Source organism: Scardinius erythrophthalmus, assembly GCF_964197995.2.
Source record: "Scardinius erythrophthalmus genome assembly, chromosome: 24".
In the NCBI taxonomy this organism is placed as follows: domain Eukaryota; kingdom Metazoa; phylum Chordata; class Actinopteri; order Cypriniformes; family Leuciscidae; genus Scardinius; species Scardinius erythrophthalmus.
The window spans coordinates 23,917,841-23,944,881 of NC_138244.1; the positions used below are offsets into that span (position 1 = coordinate 23,917,841).

The 27,041-nt window shown below is 41.4% G+C and overlaps 1 protein-coding gene across 2 annotated transcripts in view; it reads right to left on the reverse strand.

The window, feature by feature from the left end:
* The window catches only part of nup160 (nucleoporin 160), a 117,276-nt gene that overhangs the window by 41,675 nt on the left and 48,560 nt on the right, over positions 1 to 27,041 (reverse strand). For both annotated transcript variants that reach the window (XM_081356215.1, XM_081356214.1), the window contains exons 17-23: positions 11,966 to 12,102; positions 8,547 to 8,617; positions 8,300 to 8,459; positions 4,105 to 4,174; positions 1,860 to 1,958; positions 655 to 775; positions 470 to 564 (exon numbers count right to left, since the gene is read on the reverse strand). In XM_081356215.1, coding sequence (XP_081212341.1) covers positions 470 to 564; positions 655 to 775; positions 1,860 to 1,958; positions 4,105 to 4,174; positions 8,300 to 8,459; positions 8,547 to 8,617; positions 11,966 to 12,102 — 753 coding nt within the window. The remainder of the gene's footprint in view (positions 1 to 469; positions 565 to 654; positions 776 to 1,859; positions 1,959 to 4,104; positions 4,175 to 8,299; positions 8,460 to 8,546; positions 8,618 to 11,965; positions 12,103 to 27,041) is intronic.

Genomic DNA, 27,041 nt, shown 5'->3' on the forward strand with positions numbered 1-27,041 from the left:
AAGTTCATCAACTAGTTCATTTTCAAAGGCTATGAAAAAAGATTTTTATTTAAATTTACAAATTTTCCACGCTCTCATCCGCGGCCTATCGCACATGAATGGTTTAAAAGCATTTGAATGAATGACTGTGTGATCATATAATGAAAACTAGGCAAAGGATGCCAGGAAAAAAAGAAATGCTGCGTTAAATATTTTTAATGCATTAAACAAAAAAACCCCCAAACAAACAAAAAAATGTATTGCAAAATGAATGTGTTACTTTTGATAGTCCTAATCTAATTTTATCATTTTTGAAACCACATAACGATCTAGGGGGGAAAAGGTAGCTATGCATTTTAGGTTCAATCCAAACAATCCATCAGACAAAAAACAACAACAAATAAACAAAACAAAAAATCAATAAGACAGTAATACACAATTTAATTTTACATTACTTGAATTAGTCACTCTCAAAACACAAAGTTGTTACCTGGCTTCTCTCGTCATTGGCAGCTTCAGATATGGCCAGCGTTGCCAAATTGATCACAAGCTCAGGCAAACAAATATCCTCCAATAACCGTAAAACCTAAACAAGTAAATAATTAGAATTATTACATGCCCATTCAAATGCTGAATGATAATTTTAACCTGTTCTGTGCTTCTAGCAGACGCTTTCCTTGTTGTAATAAAGTAATCGTGGGGCAGTCGTGGCTGTCTCCTCATCTGAACCTGTGAGTTTCATTAAAAACTCTTCTTTATCCACCTCAGTGGCTGCTTCCTGGAAACACTGCAATGCCTAAAACCATAAAAAACGCACATCCACACATGACAAACAACATCTGCAAATACGCAAACTTCTATTACTACATCTGCCATGTTTTGAGCATTGGAATGCCTATATAAAAAAGGCCACTGGCTCTTTAAAGTGTTATTTTTTCCTCCCATTCATGTATTTATGTGAGAAGTGGACAGTTTCTGCCTTGTGTAGTGTCTGGAGTAAATTGCAGGAAAAAATAAACAATTGGTAAAAGAGCGAAAAAGGCTGTTCGCCTACGCTTGCATGCATTCCAGAGAATGCAAACAGCCATTTGTCTGCTTCAGAAGCATCTGCTTTCATTACCGATTCAAAATGTTACTGAAACTTGGGGTGTACTCACACTAGGCGATCTGAACCGTGCCCGAGCACGTTTGATCCCCAAAGTCTGGTTCGTTTGACTAGTGTTATCACGGTTCGCTTAACCGTCCCAGGCCAGCTTGGAAGAGGTGAGCCAGAGCATGGTTCAGTTGGGCTCAGGCGCGGTACACATGTAGTGTGATCGCTAACCGCACCAGAGCACAGAACAGGGCATAACTGTCATCATTATGACAGCAGACATCTTCTATTACTACTTGGATACTACATTTTTCAATTAATTTGTATTAAATCAAGTATATTTAAGCTTACAACAGGTCTGGTTCTCACCTTATTGATGAACAGGAATTGTAGTTTGTGAGTAAAGCTGCAAATTCAGCTGCCTCCGTAATAATCTTCTGCAATTAAACTGTGCCTAGTGTGAGTACACCCTTAATTTTAACAACAAGTTTTGGTCTTTCCCCATTCCGGTTGACAGAAATGGTACTTGCAGTAAAACAGCAGGAAAATAGCTACCCTGGTGAGTCAAGAATATGGCAACTAAGTGAAATTACTTGCATTTACATTTATACATTTAGCAGACATAATTTCAAGCTGCACATTTATAAAGTTCATACATTCCCTGGGAATCGAATCCATGGTCATTAGTGTTGTCAAATTATGCTTGGTACCTAAAGATTAGTTTTATTATTTTTTAATCCAAATATTTCCTAACAGAGGCACATTGGTCATTCATGGATTTTCTTACCTTTTGCCCCTCACCACTGGACAGATAGCATTGACCCAAAACAAAACGATAGGATCCCACATTCACCTGGCACCAGGACCCAACTAATCGAACATATTCCTGTAGAGAGGTAGGACGCAGCCACAGTGAAAGTGTTACAACATTTTTTTAAAGATAATAAATTCCTAATAATTAAGTTTTGGTAGAGCAATCACATTCCATATTCTGTTTGCTGGCTACACATCCAAATCAAGCTGTGTTCATCTATTAATTATCAGTGAATAAACACTAAACAGCCCCATCAATACAGTCACATTTGTGCCCTTATTGAGGTTTGAATACAAAGTTTGAATAATTTTACTTTACCAATTTGTCAACCAGAACTTGTTTGACCGGTAGAGTGATGGATAGAGAGTGAAAGACAGACAGAGACACTTTTAGAGAAAACATGGTCTGTGCATAGTTTAGTGGCAAGTTACAGACCTCAATGCTAAAGATTTTTTCTACTGGCCCGCTCGGCTAGTGGTTTAGATGTTTACTTGCCCTGCCAAAATTGCCACAAAAAAAGAATTTTTTTTTTTCAAACGCATCTTTGTTCAGTTGTATTTATATGCTCTGATTGATACATTTTTTATTTGTTCTTTTTTAATTACAGAGTGTTTTATTTGTCTTTAAATTCATATTAGTCTAGTTGTTTCTGCAATGGTATTTTTAAACCACAGGCAAAAGTTCATTGTGTAACTGTTCTTTAGCCTGTTGATTTTTGTTCATGGTATTCAGCTACAATGAAATGTTTTGCAGTAAGACTTAAAATAAATGTGAATGATACAGTCTCTACTTTATCTTTTTACCTTATAGGAATCGATATTAGGAATCAATAAGTAGAATCGGAATCATTAATTCAAACAATACCCAACCCTAGTAGTGATTGATACTCACGTCACCACTGACTTGTGATTTTCATCAGATTACTAACTTCCCCACCTCTCTTAGCTTGGGGTACCAGTCAAGGTCTTTTACCTTGGAAGTGTGGGAACACTCCCAACTGTTCAATCATTTAAAATTAATGTAAACTGGGGGGGAAGTTGGTCAGCTGATTTATCTGAAAGATTGGAGAGATTGCTAACTTGTATAGCCTCTTCTGTATTATCAGCACAAGGAAGAGACAAGTGTAATAAAATAAATGCTATTAACAAAAGATAAACATAACTAACACCACTAATAAATGAATACCATGAATGATAAAGGAATAAAGTGCATAAGACGCATAAAATACAAGTGATTAAGTTGAGTGTGGCTTTGGAAGAGTTATATTATCTTACAGAAAGATTGTTTCTCTGAAACTAATAAGGTGAAGTACCTTATTATGCATCAAACAAATAAATGAAAGATTATTTGTTATTAATGATTATCAGTATATTATTTTCTAATTTACATTAGATATAATATAGCTGATGATAGTTAATCATGATAGTCCAAAAATCACAACATCAGCTGTGACGCGTTTACCAATCACTACATTACTTAGCATCCTTGGATGGGCCAAAGTAAAATAAGTAAAAGTGTAAAGTAAAAGTGCATCTATTTTTAACGCGTCTTGACTGCCGTACAGTCTCTTACAGTGTGACATGGCTTCATGTTTGTACAGTCTGACAAGGAACAATCGTAAAGGACTATTATAAATCCCAGTGTGCGCTACAGCAATCTGTCACACCGAGCGCCAAAACGACATTTATCGTTTGAATTTAATAAAATTGACAGAATTTTAAAGTTGAGACTTTGCTTCATATTAAAATGAAAAAAGCCTTTTGCAATTACTGAATGGCAAGCATACTACAAATGTTTAGTTAGGTTGTTCACGCTGCGCATTAACAGAAAACAACAGAGACTAAAAGCTTTTAGATTTAAGAAACATTATTACCGAAAAATCAATAAATTAATATTGTCAATCCAGTGTCCACACAAATTACATATTTAACTGTTGTAGCTTATTCACGTTGTGTGCATGAAATGGACTAACACAGTCAAAACATCCCATTGGAGAACCACTAAATGAAACGTCTGTTTTCAGTCACTGATTTCGACCCTCCAAAACCAATTCGGCCTAAATCAGAAAATATTTATGCAATGAAATGTTCGGCTGAAACAGCTAATTTATACTCCATAACAACAGTCCCTTTACTGTTGCATTTTTATGAAGACCATGTGCAATCCATGGTGCAATCTGGGAAATTAGATATGTATAATTTCATACTGGTTTTCTCACCTGCAGTTGTGCATATTGGCAGTTTCCCATCAGGCATTCAGGAAAGAGGAAACTGGGATTGCTGGGCCAGCTAGTACAATGATGCAAGGCAAATACTGAACTCGTGAACGAGCATCACCCAGATACTTTACAAACAAGAACTGTCTGAATATATCAAGTGTCCAGTAGTGACATCAAAAGTGCTGATGTACTATGTCGATAATAAAAAGAGAATCAATATTCAATACGCCCAACCCACTCACTGACAGGCGATTGCTTAACACCGTGTCCTAACTACACGCGACGTGATAAAATTCCAGCGACAGGCAGTGTGTCAATCAAAAATCACAGCCAATCAGAACAGCGTGTGGGCGGAGTCTCACGGCAAGTGCACAGCACTAGAGAGTAATCTCTTGACGGCACTCGCAAGAAAATGGATAGGTAGCTACATAATCAAATTCACAAATATTACACCATTTAAAAAATACATAGGATACTGAGTTGCAGAAAAATAGAAACCGTTTCTAAATTAGAAACGTCGCGTGTCGCCGTCGCGCCTGGTTAGGACAAAAACTCTGATTAACATGGAGATACCTTTTATCGCGTGTCGTCGCTTGTAGTTAGGACACGGTGTAACGCTCGCTTGCAGAGGTGAGCATGAGTGTGTTCTGAAGGGAACCTGGGGCATGTGGCGGTGTTAGACTGTCCATGTATGACACAACATTTATTTAAACAGTTATTTCTTAATGGAATGTTAAGTTTCAAGACAAAACATTTTAATTGAATGTTCTGAATTATGTTTTGAAGTTGAAAATATAGTTAGTTGAAAATTACCTGACATTTACAAATTCAAATGATAAAAAGTAAATAATTAAAAATTAAGAATTAAGTATAAATGTACCATTTGGGTAACACTTTATAACTGCACAGCACATTAGTTAAGTATTAATAAACAGTTAATCATTTATAAAGCATTAATAGACATGAATAAGCAGTTTATAAATACAGCTACAAATGCTTTATTCTTGATTCATAAGCATATCTATAATCTACAAACTATTTAAATGTACATTCATTTTATTCAGACATACTGTATAGTAATAGTTACTTAGTGTGTTAATAAATGCTTTAACATGTATTTCTACTGTAATTCATGGTTAATTCAGGTAGTTATGAAGCATTTAGTAGTGGTCAGTTAACTATTTTTGTGAGCTCATATAAAGTGAGGACTATGCATGCCTTGTAAAGTTTTTACAAAGGAGATTTAAAGGCTCAGTTATCTTTTAAACAGAAAAAGGAAACAAACACAACAATGATTCAGAATATAGAAATATTTAAGATGTATGAATGTAAATTTAAATAGTTTATTAATCATTTACTTAAACTTTCTAAGTGATCTTATGAACCACTGACAACTCTTAAATAACTGGTTTGTAAATAAAGCAATACTTTATTTAGAAATGATAAATTGATCATTAATAAAGTATGAAAATACAATTATTAAACATTATAGATATGCTTATAAATAAAGTATATAGAATAAAGCATTTGTAGCTGTATTTATAAACTGCTTAATGTCTATTAATGCTTTATAAATGATTAACTGTTTATTAATGATTAATAACGTGCAGTTATTATAAAGTGTTACCAACTTTGGAAGTAGATGAAAAGTTTTGTATATTGTAGATATTTTGGACTATCGCCTCAATCGCAGTTACTCTCACTGTTGCTGTGCTATATGCTCAAGAAAGCTTATTGTTTGCATGCGTTTTTTTAAGCATTGAGGTTTAAAAACAGGCGATTTTTAACTGTTTAAGTGCAATTAAAAGCAAAAGAACTCATTTCAGTATATTCAGTACCTGAAGGAGTTTTGGTTCCTTGCCACAGTTGCCTTTTTCACCTTTTTTCCCTTCTTTGTTGCCATTGGCTTTTGGCTTGCTGACATTAAATTTAATATTCAATATTTAATATTATTGATCTGCCTGCATTGACACCATTATGAGAACTGAACTGGACGATGACATCACTGTTTTCTCCAGAGCAGCGCTCTATATATATATATATATATATATATATATATATATATATATATATATATATATATATATATATATATATACAGTGAGGAAAATAAGTATTTGAAGTAACACCCTGCTATTTTGAGAAATCTAGAAATCATGGAGGGGTCTGAAATTGTCATCGTAGGTGCATGTCCACTGTGAGAGACAAAATCTAAAAAGAAAAAAAAAAAGAAATCACAATGTATGATTTTTTTTAACTATTTATTTGTATGATACAGCTGCAAATAAGTATTTGAACACCTGAGAAAATCAATGTTAATATTTGGTACAGTAGCCTTTGTTTGCAATTACAGAGGTCAAATGTTTCCTGTAGTTTTTCACCAGGTTTGCACACACTGCAGGAGGGATTTTGGCCCACTCCTCCACACAGATCTTCTCTAGATCAGTCAGGTTTCTGGGCTGTCGCTGAGAAACACGGAGTTTGAGCTCCCTCCAAAGATTCTCTATTGGGTTTAGGTCTGGAGACTGGCTAGGCCACGCCAGAACCTTGATATGCTTCTTACAGAGCCACTCCTTCGTTATCCTGGCTGTGCTTCGGGTCATTGTCATGTTGGAAGACCCAGCCTCGACCCATCTTCAATGCTCTAACTGAGGAAAGGAGGTTGTTCCCCAAAATCTAGCAATACATGGCCCCGGTCATCCTCTCCTTAATACAGTGCAGTCGCCCTGTCCCATGTGCAGAAAAACACCCCAAAAGCATGATGCTACCACCCCCATGCTTCACAGTAGGGATGGTGTTCTTGGGATGGTACTCATCATTCTTCTTCCTCCAAACACGTTTAGTGGAATTATGACCAAAAAGTTCTATTTTGGTCTCATCTGACCACATGACTTTCTCCCATGACTCCTCTGGATCATCCAAATGGTCATTGGCAAACTTAAGACAGGCCTTGACATGTGCTGGTTTAAGCAGGGGAACCTTCCGTGCCATGCATGATTTCAAACCATGACGTCTTAGTGTATTACCAACAGTAACCTTGGAAACGGTGGTCCCAGCTCTTTTCAGGTCATTGACCAGCTCCTCCCGTGTAGTTCTGGGCTGATTTCTCACCTTTCTTAGGATCATTGAGACCCCACGAGGTGAGATCTTGCATGGAGCCCCAGTCCGAGGGAGATTGACAGTCATGTTTAGCTTCTTCCATTTTCTAATGATTGCTCCAACAGTGGACCTTTTTTCACCAAGCTGCTTGGCAATTTCCCCGTAGCCCTTTCCAGCCTTGTGGAGGTGTACAATTTTGTCTTTAGTGTCTTTGACAGCTCTTTGGTCTTGGCCATGATAGTAGTTGGATTCTTACTGATTGTATGGGGTGGACAGGTCTTTACGCAGCTAACGACCTCAAACAGGTGCATCTAATTTAGGATAATAAATGGAGTGGAGGTGGACATTTTAAAGGCAGACTAGCAGGTCTTTGAGGGTCAGAATTCTAGCTTATATTTCTAGCTGGTGTTCAAATACTTATTTGCAGCTGTATCATACAAATAAATAGTTACAAAATAATATATGGTGATTTCTGTTTTTTTTTTTTTTAGATTATGTCTCTCACAGTGGACATGCACCTACGATGGCAATTTCAGACCCCTCCATGATTTCCAAGTTGGAGAACTTGCAAAATAGCAGGGTGTTCAAATACTTATTTTTCTCACTATATATATATATATAAACTAAATTAATAACTTTTTTTTACAACAAAATGAAACATCACTGAACTTGGTTCACTGGTGGACTGTGACACTATTGTCTTCTGGAAAAAAACTTTGTTGCATTATTTTCCTGTTATCTCTGTAAAGCTGCTTTGAAACAATCTGTATTGTAAAAAGCGCTATATAAATAAATGTGACTTGACATGTGCGTGCTCTCTGAGAGACTGTTTCTCAGTGCTGTCTGAGAGACGTGCGTCATAAAGAAAACAACACATACCGCTGCTCAGAGCACGTGTGAACTGAATGGAGTGCTTTTTCCCGCATAATTGGGCTTGAACAGTTAAATATTCATACTTGTCAAATATCATATATCATTATTGTGAAACAAAATTACTCTCATCGTGATATTACGATTTTGGTCATTTCACCAACCCCAAGTACAGACTACTGAAATGTTGGTCTCAACACTAGCATACTACACATCAAGAGGATACAGAAACTGACAGAGTAGTGTCAGGACACTGGAGATCATCTGTGGCCAGTGCAACATGTTCTGGTTGCCCTCCACATCCTGCTGGGAGAAGATCTGAGACATGATGGCTTTACGGGCCACACTCTGGTAGAACAACTCCACAACAGTTTGAGGATTCAACACTAAAGAGACAAAAAACAGCAAGGATCAGTCAGCCTTCTCATCATCAGTCATAACCTGTGTTTCTATATTGTGGCGATTCATTTTACCTGATCTGTTGGAAGTAGGAGTCGTTGAGTCAGACAGCTCCAGAACAGACAGATGCTGAAGATCAGCATTTCTAAAGAAAAACAGATAATGCATGAACTAATGACCTTAAATAAACCCAGTAACAATTTTATAACAATCAAAGTCGAACAAAAAGAAATCTATCTATCGATCTGTAGATTAAAGGGTTAGTTCACCCAAAAATGAAAATTCTGTCAGTAATTACTCACCCTCATGTTGTTCCAACCCCGTAAGACCTTCATTCATCTTCGGAATACAAATTAAGATATTTTTGATTAAATCTGAGAGCTGGATCACTCCTCCATAGGCTTCTAAGGCATTATAACTCGTCGCTTTATAAACTTAAGATTGAGCCACTGTAGTCACTTGGACTATATTAACGATGTCTTTAATACATTTTCTGGGCCAGCAAGTTATAATGCCTTAGAAGCCTATGGAGGAGTGATCCAGCTCTCAGATTTAATCAAAAATATCTTAATTTGTGTTCCGAAGATGAACGAAGGTCTTACGGGGTTGGAACAACATGAGGGTGAGTAATTACTTAGTAGTTCACATTTTTGGGTGAACTAACCCTTTAAGGTCTATGGTTTTGCATAAAAGGACTTTATCTTGCTGTAGTTTATTGCTGTATCTTAAGCCCTATTCAGATGGGACTAGTTTAACATGGAGAGGTGGGGTAAAGTAATTATCACCAGAGCTTCTCAGTGATTTTTGTCCCGCCCGTTTGTGCCATCTTAGTAATCATTATGGACAATGTCAGTAAAGATTACGGCGACTTTTACCTTCAGTAAAAAAAGGTCCAGAAAAATTACCTCAGGTAATACTAATCTCGAATAGACCCGCTGTAAATATCAGGGTTTCCGTTGTCCGGTAATTGGCCGAAAAAAAAAAATTAATATCCGACAAAATTAAATCTCTCTGGTCAAATTGTCCGATTAAAATTGCCTAACACCGTGTCCTAACTAACTACATGAGACTACGCCGCGACACGCGATAAAAGGTATCTTTTCCATGTTAATCAGAGTTTTTGTCCTAACCAGACGCAACGGCGACATGCGACATTTCTAATTTAGAAACGTTTTTTATTTTCCTGCGACGTCGCACTGGAACATCAAACACCAAGTGTGGCAAACTGGCAATGATAATCTCTGGTACTGTTTATGTGCTTTATTTAATGTTAAAAGCGTGAAATGTGACTTTGAATATCATTTAGTGCTCCAGCTTTGTAGCTGTAAAAGCAACAATGGATATAATTCACCTCAAATTAAACTGAAATTAAACAAACGGAAACATGAACGTTAAAACTGTGAACAAACAGGTGTGTTATTTGACAAAGAATGTTTTAGTAACTCAGCAGCCTATGTATTTTTTAAATGGTGTAATATTTGTGAATGTTATTATGTAGCTACTTATCCATTTTCTTGCGAGTGCCGTCAAGTTTACTCTCTAGTCGGTAGTCGGTTAAAAAAAAAAAAAAAAAAAAAAAAAAAAAAAGTGATCTCTAAATTAGGCTATTATAGGCAGTGGACTAAACGCTACTACAGTTAGCCATCTCATTCCAAGATCTTTTTGTGTGAAGTGAACAAATCCCTCACACTCAATTTTTCATAACTGTCACAAAGAACCAGCAAAAGTAATGATTATGAATATGTAAAATATTGCAATGAGACATTTTAATTGTCTATTCATAAACAAGTGTTTTCTGTGTCGGCTGCAAAGATGAAGTCTGACTCGCAATCTTCGCAGTAGTGAACGCGCCGGAGAGAAATACACATTTCATACGGATTACATCGTTTTATTTTGTTTGGAAGGGTTCTGTTTAAAAGTAGAGATTTCTGTAGATAATAGATATATTTCTATTTTTTTTTTAGGTGTGTGAGGCGAGTAGGCTACCTTATACGTTAAATTTCGGTTCATGGATGATAGCTTAACGTTAGCTCCAGTTCAGGCGCTGGCGCCTCCATGTCGTGATTAGGCCTATTTATTGTCTGCTATATTTACTTTTTATTTATTAAATCGAGAAAATTGGATAATGAAACACTGATTCAAATTAAGATACAATTAATACAAAACAAAATTCGTTTTAAAGAAAGGCTTTGTGCTTTCTGTTTGAGGTCTCTGTGAAAGTTTTAAAGCAGTCTTTTAGTGCCGCTTTGAACGGTCGCGACGCGTCCGTAATGGAGAACTGTCACGTAAGATGGTAATATTATTATTATAAATAATAAATCGTGTAATAATCCCGCCCCCCTAATTAAGAGACGATATTTGACCGGCATATCATCAAAATGTCCGGAAAACGAAACCTCTGCCGGTCACTTTGACCGGCACCATTTTTTTCTAGCGGAAACTCTGAAAAATGTACGTAAACATTGTTTAAAAGTAGTTTTCCGCGGTTTTTCAAGTATGGAGACACTTAAAGCATTCAGTTGCATTCTAGACGCTGGGACTAGTCTGTGGCAAAACTCAAGTGTTTTACACACACCATTCAGATCAGAAAGAAGATCGAAAGCACTTGTTAGAGGCACGCTGTGACTCCATCTTATAATACTTTTACGCGATGAAAGATTATTAATAGCCTTTCTTGTTCTGTCTTATCAATCATATGTCGCTTAAAAAGCTGCACTATAAATTTAAAAGAAACGCCTTTTATAGCATATATTTATATATAAATATATTTCCTTGTTTTTCATGAATGAAGGAGCCTGACTCCTGTTTATTTTGAATGTCTGCCAAGCTAGTGAAGCACTTGGTTTATTTACAGTTGTTGCACTGTTACACAATTATTTAATAAATAATTCACTACATTTGTGTCTGTTTGTTATTTTTGTTTTACAAAGTTAGGAAAGTAATGTTTAAGTCAAGCCTGATGCCTTGAACAAAAGAATGATCCCAGTCTCTTCCACAAAGCGAGGCCTAGAGTTTATTAGGTAATTCAGCAGTTTTAAAATTATTATTTTAGTATATAATCAGTACTCTGTATCGGCCAATACTGAATCCTAGGTATCAGAGGCAAAAAAGGCGGATCAGAGCATCTCTAATGTATATAAATATATATTTTCAAACTGTAAAGACCAAACCGGTTTTCACACTCCAGCCTTTTGCAATCTTGCAACTGCAGGAATCAATGCTGATCCAATCGATCCTTGTATTAATTTACAACAGCTAACATCTGTCTTATTTATGCAGTTTTATAGCAAAAAACCCCAAAACAAAATTGTCTGAATGGAGGGTAGCATTTAAAGTCTTCGTTTTCACTGAAAAAATTATACCCGTTTCAGCAATTAGGTTATTGTGTGTAATTTGGCAGCCATTTACACACATTTGCAATACAAATCATAGCTTAAATACAAATATTTGGATCTTATTTTTCTGGAATGGGCCATGTGGCATGTGGACTCACAGTATGTCCAGTGGGACGGATGAAGAAAGCGTCAGGCTCATCTGTTTGAGCAGATGATACGTGCAAAGCAGATTAGAGCATCGAGGAATCAAGTCTTGCTGCAACTGCAGTAATTGATTACCACCCGCAAGAAACACCTGCACACACAAACAATAGGCAAAGAGTCCTGAAAAACTCAATTAGAAACATAATTTTTTTATGTTAGGGGAAAAGATCAGTGAACACCAGATTTTTAAGTGAACAATCAACAAGGGCAGAAATACATATAAACAGCACTGTTACATTCTCAATCCAGTTTCAGTGTTTTACAGTTTTTTGTTGTAGTCTTGCAAAAAAAAAAAAAAAAACTCTACATTTAGTCAAAATTTCATCATGTCATTTATTTTAGTAAATTTCACAATCCTGAAAATATAACAACATTACAGTATTGTACATTTTTAACAATGTGACAGGAAGCTTGTGCTAAAGTCTGCCATGAACACGCTCAGGACCGTTTGCAGAGGCTGTGAATTACAGGTAATAATTAGGGGTGTGACGAGATCTCATGCCACAAGATCTCGCATTGTTAATACATGACGATATTTCTTGTCGAGGTGAAAGCGGTCTCACGATATCAGCATGAAGGAGTTGAGTTTGTGGCAATACCTTTTACATTGCTTGCATTATGCTGTTCTGTCTCATACTCAGAAAGTAGAACTGAAGTGACATTCGTTACAAGATAGGGCTGTCACGATTCCTCTATTTAATTTGAGTGCTCAATAAAAATAAAAATAAATGAATTGCAATTTACCCATGATGCTTAACCAGCAAAATACTAGAAGTGGCGCATTCCACAGACAAGAATCAATGGTTTGCATTATTAGACTGTTTTCAAAGGCTGTAGCCGCTGCACAATACATTAAAACTATTTCATAGTGTTATTGTGAAATCACAAAGGCAGCAATTCAATTAAATATGCTGGTTTCGGAATGATTAATTGTTCATTGCAATTTCAAAATAAAAGTTTAAACCCTCGCTCTGAGTTTGCATGTTTTGATGTCCACTGTGATGGATTTTTAATAGATAAGATAGTAAACTATCTTTTAAACTAACCATGATTCTAACAGTTCTAACATATATACACCTTACTTCCCCTTTTAGGTCTAACATTCCAACACAATGCACTAAGACGTTCTGTTCTTTGTCTATTTGTGTTATGGAAAATTCTCAAGTGCTGACCATGACAAAATAAAAAATATACTGTCTGTATTATGTCACGATATACCTTGTAATCAACTGAGCTCTTAACCCTTTTACAATGATATTTTTGCTTATGCCAGTAACAGAGGGTAAAAAGGTGGGGGCTTGCCTTTACAAATAGAACCAATCAAATTGTAGGGAAATTATGTAATGCATCATGCCATTTTCAACATGCTCCTTTTCTAAAAAAACTGTTGTATTCGTGTTTACTGGTGAGATTCTCTCTGAAATTTGTCTGAGATCCTCCAGCCGTGCTTCTTCTTGGGAGAGATTCTCTGAGAACTGCTCGGGAAACTCTCCCGGCCGTGATTAAAGCATTTGAAGGACATTTGCTGAAGTCTATCTGGTTATTATTGCTGCGCAGCAAGTTAGAAAGGGGAGCAAGTTAGTTAGAGGAATAAGTTAGTTAGGGGAACAAGTGAGAGATGGGGGACATCGATTGTAGACGAGTCCCAGATATACTAAACTTTGACTGTAGACGTTAGTGGACGTTGATTGTAGACGAGACCCAGATAAGGCTCAATCCCAATTCACCCCTTGCCCCTACCCCTCCGTTTTGCGCGTTCCCGTGAAGGGGTAGGGCTGTCTCGATTCTCTTTTGGTTGGAGGGGTAGGGGTAAGGGGAAGGGCCAGATAGCCCTTGAAACGAAGATTTTTCGGGACCACACTTCAAACGAAGGGGTATGAGAAATGTACCTGCATACACCGGCTACAGAGGCAACATGACTGCCAATAATCATTTTCTTTATGTCACATTCAATCTAGTGTTTACGGTCATGTTCTTCAAAGAAACGGTTGCAAAAAAATCGTTAAAGTTCGTTATGACGCAATATGACAATAACAATATGACGCGTGTAAAAAGCAAAAGTTTGAAGTGAAGTGGACGCGCGAATGAGGCGAATTCGTGTCCGCCGTGCTAAACGCGTCATTCGCGCCGCAAGACCTCCAGACACGCGTAAACGCGTCTTAACATTGAAATCTCTCGCGCCAGACGCTTCGCGTTCGGTGTGAACGCAGCATTAGGCGTCGAAGATATCGTCATCTCCGTTGTTCTCTTACGAGAGGTTCTCTCGTACTGCGTAATATCTTACGCTAGGGGAAAACCTCTTTTCCACGAGATATTGAAGCCAAAAATTATCCTTAATTTTGCAATAATGTAAAACGCATTGCAGCAGCCTGCAGCCATGGGCGAGACAGCTCGCGCGCCCATTGGCTGCTCTGCGGCAACTGCACCAGCCTATCGAGAGAGGCCCCTCATGACGTCGTAACCAATGAGGGCGCTTCGCGCCCAATGCGTCATGTCCCGCCAAAAGAGGGTGGGGCTCGACTATAAATATAGCCTCGAGAGGCTGGTTTGACCAGTTTTTATCTCTTCAAGCGAAGCTTACGCATCGCTGGATCCAGAGAGGAAGCCGCGCCGTTCGAAGAAGCACTCAGCGGGATTAGCGCCATACCTGAAGCTGCTGGACGACAACTCGCCGCCTTCAGTCGCCGTTCCTGCTCACGCTTTCCGGCGTACATATCCTTTTATTGCTGTGTGTGTTCGCCACCGCGACACACATTTTTTTCTCTAAAAGAGCACGAGCGTCTTTTTCAAGATGCCTCGTACATCCTGTGGCTCATGCCGAGCTCCACTCAGCGACGGGGACCACCATGTCATCTGTGTTTCCTGCCTGGGTGAGGATCACGCAGCTCTCGCGCTCGCTGACGGCGGCTGCCCTCACTGCGAGCTAATGCCAATGGTGACTCTGCGGACTCGGCGGGCATTTTTCTCCGAGACTGCGTCTTCGCCCGCTGCGTTGCCGCGCCGTAAAAAGCGCCGCGCTCAGCGGGTCCCGGAACCTCCTCCATCCCGCGAAAGCTCGCCGGTGCGCCCGCTAGCTTCGCCGCCTGCTTCACCCGAGTCTCTCGCTGCCGGTCAGCGGCCGCTGTCTGCCGCCGCTTCCGCCATGGAGGACTGCGAGGAAGCTGTGTGTGAGGAGGACGACAGCTGCTCTCTCCTAGCGTCGGGCAGTGAGGATTGGTCGAGCTCCGCGGACCTCGCACCGTCTTCTCACCGGCCCCCTGGGAAAAGAGCCAACATTGAAGCGGAGCTTATGCGTCTGCTCGAGCAGGCCGTCGAGAGCCTCGGCCTTGAGTGGTCGACGCCCCAGCAGCCTGCACACAACCGTCTCGACGGCTGTTTTCTGCAAAGGGACCGTGCTTCACAGCCTTCAAGACCAGCCCCCTTTCTTCCTAAGCTTCACGAAGAGGTAGCTAAGTCTTGGAACGCTCCCTTTTTGGCCAGAGTGCGTGCTCCCGTGTCCGCGGCATTCTCCGTAGTTGACGGTGCCAAGGAAAAAGGGTACCACTCTCTCCCTCCCGTCGAGGAGGCGGTAGCCGCCCATCTTTGCCCGCCCTCCGCTGGACGGCGCGCTAAGACGGCGCTGCCATCCAAAGCCTGCCGTACCACGTCAGCCTTGCACAGTCGCGCTTACACCGCCGCCGGGCAGGCTGTTTCGGCGCTCCATTCTATGGCCATCCTCCAGGTTTTCCAGGCCAACCTTCTCCGAAAAATGGATGAGGAAGGACCGGAAGCTGTGAGCCTTCTGGATTTGAGAAGCGCGACGGATCTCGCCCTTCGCGCTACTAAATCCGCCGCGCAGGCCATAGGGCGAAATATGGCCTCCATCACCGTGGCCGAGAGACATTTGTGGCTTACGCTCTCGGAGATGTCGGACTCAGAGCGCTCCGCATTTCTCGACGCCCCCGTCTCCCCCGCTGGCCTCTTCGGATCCTCTGTCAAGGACTTCGCAGACAGATTCGCTGAGGTTCAGAAGACATCGCAGGCAATGAAACATTTCCTGCCCAAGCGCTCAAGCTCCGCAGCAGGTCGCTCAAAACAGCCGTCTGCTCGCAGCTCCCAGCCACAACCATCAGCTGCCGTCGCCCCACAGCGCCGTCAGACCCGGGATCAGAGGCCGCGTTCTCGATCCACCGGCCGCCGCCCCCCGCCGCGCGGGCCACGGCCGAAGATTGTGATAAAGCCCGAGGCCCCTAAGCCTTCCTAACCAGCTTAGGAAAGCGACGGTGTTCGAGTCCCGCTGCGGCCGGACTCCCACCGAAAATTTTCGCTCGTCCAGTTCCAGTAATTGCGACTGTTCCAGTGTATTCTGCAGTAAACAAGTCGGTAACACAGCCCGCTTGCCTGCACACAAACGCCATTTTTACGGCGACCCAGATAAATCCCATAAAGAGTGTATTTTCTGGTGTTCCGGCCACGGCCGACGGTGTTATGAGTGTAATAAAAATGCCCACTGCCCAGTGCACATTGCTACACACAAACACGGCCCGCCACACACGGCCCGCACAAATAAAATCGACTCATGTCGATTGTGCACCAAATGTAGTGATTGTGCCCATGTCCCAGTGCCCACAAACACTACACACTACATGTCTCACGGTTTCTGTAAAAACGAAACCAACGCACATACAGTCTGCACAAACAGACGGTGTTTTCAGCGTTTTGAATGGGCCCGATATCACGCGCTTACAGACATAATAAACCCCGCTCGCTCTCTCCCAGCACACCGCTGTAAGAGAACTGAGCGCGGGCAGGCTGCCCGCTGTAATCAGTGCGCCCCCAGTCTCATGCACTGCAAGCACGGCGTTCATGTTACAGCACACCGGTGCTCTCTGCCCGCCACTAGGCCGCGACCAGAGCCCGAATATCATTCTGCCCTTAGCTACTCACGCGAAAGCGTGGACAGAGCTTCCCGGGGTATAAGAATGGGTGCTGAACATTATAGAAAGAGGCTATTCGCTACAGTTTGTTCGACGCCCGCAACGCCAAGCGGCGCGAATCGAAACCACGGTGGGAAAGGAGGTTGCACACCTACTTCGAGCCGAAATAGCGAAGTTACTGAGCAAAGGGGCTATAGAACCCTTATCACAGGCTCAGAGCGAAGGGGGTATATACAGCAGATATTTTCTGTTACCCAAAAAAGACGGGGGTCTCAGACCCATTCTGGATCTAAGACGACTGAACAGAGCACTTCTGAAACGACGGTTCAGGATGCTCACGACCAGGAAAATCCTCTCGCAAATTTGCCAAGGGGACTGGTTCATGTCGATAGATCTGAAAGACGCTTATTTTCAAATACAAATAGCGTCACGTCACAGGCGATTTTTGAGATTCGCCTTCGAGGGCCAGGCATATCAGTACACAGTCCTGCCGTCTGGCCTATCCCTGGCACCTCGCATATTCACGATGTGCATGGATGCAGCACTCGTTCCCCTCAAGCTCCGGGGCATACGAGTACTGAATTATTTGGACGATTGGCTGGTTCTAGCTCGATCACAATCAGAGCTCATAGAACACAGGACCATATTACTCGATCACCTCGAGAATTTAGGTCTCAGAGTCAATTGGGCAAAGAGTTCGCTGTCTCCCAGTCAGAAAATATCTTTTCTGGGTACAGAACTGGACTCGCTGTCTATGACAGCACAGCTGTCACCGCAGCGCAGGCTGAGTGTTCAGCGCATGACAGAAACTTTTCGCCACAGCACTTTAGTCCCGCTCAAAAAGTTCCAGAGAATGCTGGGTCTCATGGCATCAGCATCTTCAGTGCTTCAGCTGGGTCTGCTTCGCATGCGCCCGCTGCAATACTGGTTAAAACCGCGCGTTCCGCACGGAGCGTGGACCTCCGGTCTCTCGCGCCTCAAGGTCGATCAGAAATGCATCGCAGCTCTGAAACCTTGGTCAGTGACCGATTGGTACCGGTCAGGTGTAAGCCTGGGGACTTCCTCGAGTGTGAAGGTGGTGTCTACGGACGCCTCAACCTCGGGATGGGGAGCGCTGCTAGAGGGCAGACCGTTCTTCGGCCAGTTGTCAGAGCGGGAAAAGCTTCTACACATAAACTGCCTGGAAATGATGGCAGTCGACAACGCGCTGAGGCGTTTTTGTCCCCACATAAGAGGGCACCACGTCCTGGTCCGCTCGGACAACATGTCAGTGGTAGCTTATATAAATCACCAAGGAGGTATCAGATCCAGAGCCCTTCACAGGCTGACGGAACGCCTCCTAGTCTGGGCTCAACACAATCTGCGCTCGCTCAGAGCAGCGCATGTGCCCGGCCACCTGAATGTGGGACCAGACAGACTGTCCAGGAACAATCTTCCGGCAGGAGAATGGTCTCTACACCCGCAGACAGTCGAACTGCTGTGGAAGACATTTGTCAGAGCGAAAATAGACCTATTTGCGTCTCAAGAGAACGCGCACTGTCGGGAATTTTTCTCCAAGAGCAGGGATGCACTGGCCCGCGTCTGGCCCCGCTGTCCGCTTTATGCGTTTCCCCCTGTCACGCTTCTACCCCAAGTGTTAGAGCGAATCAGAAAAAACGAATGCCCCATTATGGACGAACCAAGCCTGGTTCCCAGTCCTGATGCAGTTGACGAGTACCGCCCCGTGGCCGATACCGGTGAGGAGGGATCTCCTCTCGCAGGCAAACGGCTCGATCTGGCATCCTTGCCCGGAGCTTTGGTCCCTACATGTGTGGGCCATCAACGGGTACCCATTAACCTCCCAGCGGGAGTGTTAAACACGATCACGCAGGCTAGAGCTCCATCTACTAGACGGCTCTATTCCTCAAAGTGGTCTGTGTTCACTAGCTGGTGTACAGCGCGCGGCACTTCACCTTTACACTGTGGGGTGTCGGAGGTTCTTTCCTTTTTATAAGAGCTTCTGGATAAGGGCAGAGCCCCATCCACGCTCAAAGTTTATGTGGCGGCCATAGCAGCGTTTGCTGAACCAACGTCTGGCCAGTCACTAGGAAGGAACGATCTGGTCATTCGCTTCCTTAGAGGAGCTAAGAGGTTGAATCCTCCCAGACCTCCCTCGGTTCCCGTTTGGGACCTTTCCACGGTTCTGGAAGCCATGAAAGGTCCCCCATTTGAGCCAATACAATTAATAGACCTTAAACACTTGTCTCTCAAAACAGTGTTTCTTCTGGCTCTCGCTTCAGTGAAGCGCATAGGGGACTTGCAAGCGCTCTCAGTGAGCGCGACGTGTATGGAGTTTGGACCTAATGACTCGAGAGTCATACTCAAACCAAAGCACGGATATGTTCCTAAATCCCTCAACACACCGTTTAGGGCACAGGTGATCTCCCTGTCGGCCCTGCCGGTATCTGGTGAGGAAGGGGACGCAGGCTTCCTTTGCCCGGTCAGGGCATTAAGAGCCTATGTGTCTCGCTCATCTGTTTTCAGACAGACGGAGCAGCTCTTTGTTTTGTTCAGCGGACGATCTAAAGGTCTAGCCGCGTCAAAACAGTTTATCCAGATGGATAGTTGACGCTATAGCATTAGCTTATACATCTAAGGGCATGCAATGCCCGTTAGGTGTCAAAGCGCACTCCACGAGAGGCATGGCCTCGTCGTGGGCTTGGTCTAGTGGGATTGCCTTACAAGATATCTGTATGGCGGCAGGCTGGGCCTCCCCGTCTACATTTATAAGGTTTTATAACCTCGAGGTTCCCGCTTTGCAAGCTAAGTTGCTCTCGGTTTAAATGTCAGTACTGCCTGCCCGATGCTATCGGCTCAGGAGGCTGAAACAGTTAGAGCGTCGATCACTGATCGCCCGTGTACTTCTGTGGACATGCATAAGTTCCCCATATTCATCAGTCCAGGCCGAGTTCGCCCTGGCTGTGTGAAACACTTGATTATTCTGCTCTTATTAGAGCTCTATATTACAGGAATGATGCTATTCTAGCCCCTCTTCCCGGATTCTCTGTGAGTCCCATGTGATTAGGCACTGTATGAGCCCTGGGCACCTGCCCTAGGGACTTTAGTGTTGTATCTCAAGCACGCACGGCGTTTTACACTGTGTTCCCCTAGCGTAAGATATTACGCAGTACGAGAGAACCTCTCGTAAGAGAACGTACTCGGTTACTAACGTAACCTCGGTTCTCTCTAGAGAGGGAACGAGTACTGCGTATCTTGCCGTGCATGCACACGCTCCAGTTCGCTTCGGCGATAAAAACTGGTCAAACCAGCCTCTCGAGGCTATATTTATAGTCGAGCCCCACCCTCTTTTGGCGGGACATGACGCATTGGGCGCGAAGCGCCCTCATTGGTTACGACGTCATGAGGGGCCTCTCTCGATAGGCTGGTGCAGTTGCCGCAGAGCAGCCAATGGGCGCGCGAGCTGTCTCGCCCATGGCTGCAGGCTGCTGCAATGCGTTTTACATTATTGCAAAATTAAGGATAATTTTTGGCTTCAATATCTCGTGGAAAAGAGGTTTTCCCCTAGCGTAAGATATTACGCAGTACTCGTTCCCTCTCTAGAGAGAACCGAGGTTACGTTAGTAACAGAGTACGTTTTCTGCAAACTTCAGAAGAAAAATGCAAAAAAATAGCTGTAACTCACGCAAGACTACAGCTGACGACGGCATCTTGGAAGTTTGTGATAAACATTGGCGCATCTCCTGTGACGTAGGCGCTAGCGACAATGTATAATGATATGTAACGGTGTAGTAGTGGTGTCACATTTCTTAGGGGAATATTTTCACACCTACGCCTTGAAACTCTGTTTCAAGGGGCAAGGGTAAGGGGTAGGCGAAGGGTAAGGGGTAGGCGAAGGGGTATAAAATAGAATTGGGATTGAGCCTAAACGTCTACTGTAGACGTTAGGGGACGTCGATTGTAGACGAGACCCAGATATACTAAACGTTGACTGTAGACGTTAGTGGACGTTGATTGTAGACGAGACCCAGATATACAAAACTTCTACTGTAGATGTTAGGGGACGTCGATTGTAGACGAGACCCAGATATACTAAACGTTGACTGTAGACGTTAGTGGACGTTGATTATAGACAAGACCCAGATAGACTAAACGTCTAATGTAGACGTTAGGGGACGTCGATTGTAGACGAGACCCAGATATACTAAACGTTGACTGTAGACGTTAGGGGATGTCGATTGTAGACGAGACCCAGATATACTAAACGTCGACGGTAGACGTTCAGAGACGTCAAGTGTAGACGAGACCCAGATATACTAAATGTTGACTGTAGACCAGGGATCAGCAACTCCGGTCCTGGAGGGCCACTGTCCTGCAGAGTTTAGCTTCAGCCCTGATATAAACTCACCTGCCTGTATCTATCTAGTAATCCTGAAAACACTGATTGCCTTGTTCAGGTGTGTTTAATTAGGGTTGGAGCTAAACTCTGCAGGACAGTGGCCCTCCAGGACCGGAGTTGCTGATCCCTGCTGTAGACGTTAGGGGACGTCGATTGTAGACGAGACCCAGATATACTAAACGTTGACAGACTGTAGACATTAGGGGATGTCGATTGTTGACGAGACCCAGATATACTAAACGTTGACTGTAGACCTTCAGAGACGTCGATTGTAGACGAGACCCAGATATACTAAACGTCGTCAGTAGATGTTCGGAGACGTCGATTGTAGATGAGACGCAGATATACTAAACGTTGACTGTAGACGTTCGGAGAAGTTGATTGTAGACCACACCCAGGTACGTAGTTTGGTTTAGGGAAAATCTACCACACCACATATTCTTGCTCAAGAAATCACAGTGGCTGTAGCATTTCAATCCTATAGAAGTGACCAAATATTAATAAACTATTCACGTAATGAACAGAAGTTGATTGTTTATAGTATATTACATTACAGTAGGTATTTAAACAGTATTGTTCAATAAAACCATGTTTACTTGCTTTTGATACTTTATTCGAACCAATTATAAATTCCTAGTTGTTATATATCTATTTTAAATCATTTTAAAGGTTATTGTTCACTTAGGTCTACTTTTATTTTCACAAAAATAATATCCAAATATAGCTGCGAGCAGCGATTGCGGGCCCAAGCCGGTGGCACCGCCACCCTTGTGCCTTTAGTTACACTATGCTAAACTATTCTTTATCATAGGATGCTAAACTATGCATGCTAAATGCAAAACCGTTTGAGATATTTAATATCCGTTCACACTTTAGCATCTTTAAATGTATTTATCATGTTGAAAAAGTTTGGTGTGAATAAAATAAACCACTTAAGAGGAGTGGGTAAAAATTCAGAGGCTGATTTTGCAAAGAAATCCACATTCAAACCAAAATATCTGACTTCCTGTTGGTCAGAGCTAATGACTGTAAATTAGAAAGTTGTGCGGCTCGATGACACCAATATACGTACTGATTTTTGTAACTGTTGGTAAAACTAACCCCCCCACTTTTGCCAAAAGCATTTTGAAAGTGACACACTTCCTGCTGCCAGTTGGTGGCGCTATAACTTTGACTCACAATAGTTACATCCATCTGATCGGCCTCTTACCACGAACACACTGCTGAAGTTTCATCAAGATCAGTTAATGTATGCAGAAGTTATAACACTTTGTGTTTCTCTTTTCTCGCCATAAATTCGTTTCCTCGCCACGACCAAACCGTTCGCGATATCAAAAATCCGTCCGCAATTTAGCATCCTCAATGTCTTGACTTCATGCACACCGAGTTTGATGGGGATTGAATTAATTCTCTAGGAGGAGTGTTTCAAATTCCACAGCAAGCCTTCTCCAAACAACCCATAATAGCTGACTTCCTGTTGCGCTGGCGTTTAACTTAAGAGTGCGAAAGTTGTTTGGCCCAATGAGATCTATATGTGTACCGAGTTTCATATTAATTCATGCAAGCTAGTTTGATCTATGGACCAAGTTTTCGGACCCCATTCAAGGGGCGCTGTTGAGCCCCCCTGCCACGCCCGGGTACCAGCTTCAGCCCGGCCCTAATGGCCGAAGGTTCTGACCTGTGTGCAAAGTTTCAAGAGTTTTTGAGCACATTAAGGGCCTCAAAAGCCCCTGAAACCTTGAAAAACAATTATAAAAGCAGATTTCTCCTAACAGACAAATCCCCCACACACACAGAAACACAGATACAGAGAGAGAGAGAGAATTCTCCAAAAAATCACGTTCAGACCAAAATATCTGACTTCCTGTTGGTCGGAGCTAATAACTCTAAATTAGAAAGTTGTCCGGCTCGATGAGATCAATATACATACCGATTTTTGTGATTCTAGGAAAAACTAAGCCCCCATTTTTGACTAAAGGTGGCGCTACTGAGCCATTCCACCACGGCAGTTTATGAAACTTTGCATATGTCTACTGGCTAATAAATGTGATGTGTCTGTTGAGATTCATCCAATTTCAAGCATGCTAAGAGTCTCAAAAGCATCAAAAAAGAATATTAAAGTTCGATGCATTGCCATGGCAACAGTATCTAAGATATCAATAATCCTTTCACAGGTCTACATCTGCCGTGTGTCTACATTATACACAAAGTTTGAAGCAAATCGGGTAAAAATAAGAGTGATTTCAAAGCATTTTGAAAGTGACACACCTCCTGCTGCTAGTTGGTGGCGCTATAACTTTGACTCACAATAGTCACATCCTTGTGTTCGGCCTCTTACAACGAACACACTGCTGAAGTTTCATCAAGATCAGATAATGTATGCTGAAGTTATAACACACTTGCTGTGTCCCTTATTCGTCATAAATTCATTTCCTTGCCACGGCCAAACCGTTCGAGATATCAAAAATCCGTCCGCAATTTAGCATCCTCAATGTCTTGACTTCATGCTGACCGAGTTTGGAGGCGATTGGATGAATTCTCTAGGAGGAGTACATTAAATTCCACAGCATGCGTTTCAAAACAACCCATAATAGCCGACTTCCTGTTGGGCTGGCGTAAAAAGTAAAAGTACGAAAGTTGTTCGGCCCGATGAGATCTATATGTGTACCGAGTTTCATATTATTACATGCAAGTGTGTCTGATTTATGGACCAAGTTTTTGGACCCCGTTCAAGGGGGCGCTGTCGAGCCCCCCTGCCACGCCCGGGTACCAGCTTCAGCCCGGCCCTGATGGCCGCGGGTTCTGACCCGTGTGCAAAGTTTCAAGAGTTTGAGCACGTTAAGGGCCCCAAAAGACCCTGAAACCTTGAAAAACAATAATAAAAGCAACTTTCTCCTAACAGACAAATCCCCCCCACACACACACACACAGAGACACAGATACAGAGAGAGAGAGAGAGAGAGAGAGAGAGAGAGAGAGAGAGAGAGAGAGAGAGAGAGAGAGAGAGAGAGAGAGAGAGAGAGAGAGAGAGAGAGAGAGAGAGAGAGAGAGAGAGAGAGAGAGAGAGAGAGAGAGAGAGAGAGAGAATTCTCCAAAAAAAAATCACATTCAAACCAAAATATCTGACTTCCTGTTGGTCGGAGCTAATAACTCTAAATTAGAAAGTTGTCCGGCTCGATGAGAACAATATACATACCGATTTTTGTGATTCTAGGAAAAACTAAGCCCCCATTTTTGACTAAAGGTGGCGCTACTGAGCCATTCCACCACGCCCGTTTCTGAAACTTTGCACATGTCTACTGGCTAATAAATGTGATGTGTCTGTCGAGATTCATCCAATTTCAAGCATGCTAAGAGTCTCAAAAGCATCCGAAAAGAATATTAAAGTTTGATGCGTTGCCATGGCAACAGTATCTAAGATATCAATAATCCTTTCACAGGTCTACATCTGCCGTGTGTCTACATTATACACAAAGTTTGAAGCAAATCGGGTAAAAATAAGAGAGTGATTTCAAAGCATTTTGAAAGTGACACACTTCCTGTTGCCAGTTGGTGGCACTATAACTTTGACTCACAAATGTCACATCCATGTGATCGGCCTCTTACACCGAACACACTGCTGACGTTTCAGCAAGATCAGTTAATGTATGCAGAAGTTATAACACTTCCTGTGTCCCAATATTCGCCATAAATTTGTTTCCTCGCCACGGCCAAACCGTTTGAGATATCAAAAATCTGTTCGCAAGAATTCATCCTCAATGTCTTGACTTCATTCACACCGAGTTTGGTGACGATCGGATGAATTCCCTAGGAGGAGTATTTCACATTCCATTGTATGCGTTTTCCAAACAACGTATAATAACCGACTTCCTGTTGGGCTTTTGTAAAAGTTAGAGCACGAAAGTTGTTCGGCCTGATGAGATCTATATGTTTACTTTTATTCATATTAGTTTCATATTATTACATGCAAGCGTGTTTGATTTATGGACCAAGTTTTCGGACCCCATTCCAGGGGGCGCTGTCGAGCCCCCCTGCCACGCCCCGGTACCCGCTTTAGCCCGACCCTGATGGCCACAGGTTCTGACGTGTGTGCAAAATTTCAAGAGTTTTTGAGCATGTTAAGGGCCCCAAAAGTGGCAAAAAGGCAAAAAAAAAAAAAAAATGAAAAAAAAAAAATTATATAGCTGCGAGCAGCGATTACGGGCCCAAGCCGGTGGCACCGCAACCCCGGTGCCTTTAGTTACCTAAAGGCACCGGGGTGGCGGTACCACCGGCTTGGGCCCTCCATCGCTGCTCGCAGCTATATTTATATATATATATATATATATATATATATATATATATATATATATATATATATATATATATACATACATACATACATACATACATACACACATACATACATATATACGTATATATATATATATATATATATATATATATATATATATATATATATATATACACACATACATACATATATACATATATATATATATATATATATATATATATATATATATATATATATATATATATATATATATATATATATATATATATATATATATATATATATATATATATATATATATATATATATATATATATATATTATTGTTTAAAAGTTTGGGGTCAGTAAGATTTTAATGTTTTTAGGAGAAGTCTCTTCTGCTCACCAAGGCTGCATTTATTGATTAAAAATACAAACAAAAACAGTAATATTGTGAAATATTATTCCAATTTAAAACAGCTGTTTTCAATTTTTTAAATATTTTACATAGTAATTCATTTCTGTGATCAAAGTTGAGTTTTCAGCATCATTACTCCAGTCTTCAGTGTCACATGATCCTTCAGAAATCATACTAATATGATGATTGATGCTCAATAAATATTCATAATTATTTTCAATGTTGAAAACAGTTGTGTACAGATTTTTTTTTTCAAAATGCTTTGATGAATGTAAAGTTCAAAAGAACAGCATATATTTCAAATATATATATTTTTAACATTATAAATGTCTTTACTGTAACTGTTGATCAGTTTAACTCATCCTTCATAAATAAAAGTACTGATTTATTTTATTTATTTCCCCCAAAAATAAAATTTTAATTATTAGGCTACTAACCCAAAACTTTTGAGCGGTAGTGTTTAACGTTACAAAAGCTTTAGATTTCAGATAAATGCTGTTCTTTTGAACTTTCTATTCATCAACGACTGTACACAACTGTTTTCGACATTTAAAATAATAATGAATGTTTCTTGAGTTTTAATCATCATATTAGAATAATTTCTGAAGGATCATGTGACAGTGACGACTGGAGTAATGATGCTGAAAACTCAGCTTTGATCACAGGAATAAATAACAGTTTAAAATATATTAAAATAGAAAGCAGCTGTTTTAAATTGGAATAATATTTTACAATATTACTGTTTTTGTTTGTATTTTTAATCAAATAAATGCAGCCTTGGTGAGCAGAAGAAACTTCTCTGTTATGTGCGCGCCACAGACTGCACGCACGTCCGCTTAGAGTTCCGCCTTTTGCCTTCCGTCAATATTACGTTATTAGAAAAATATTTTTTTAGAGAATCGATTTTTTGACATTTGTGAATCGATTCAGAATCGTCCACGTCCGCATCGCGATGCATCTAAGAATAAATTTTTTCTCCCACCCCTAGATTTCATACAACAGGTTAATAAACAGTTACAATTAA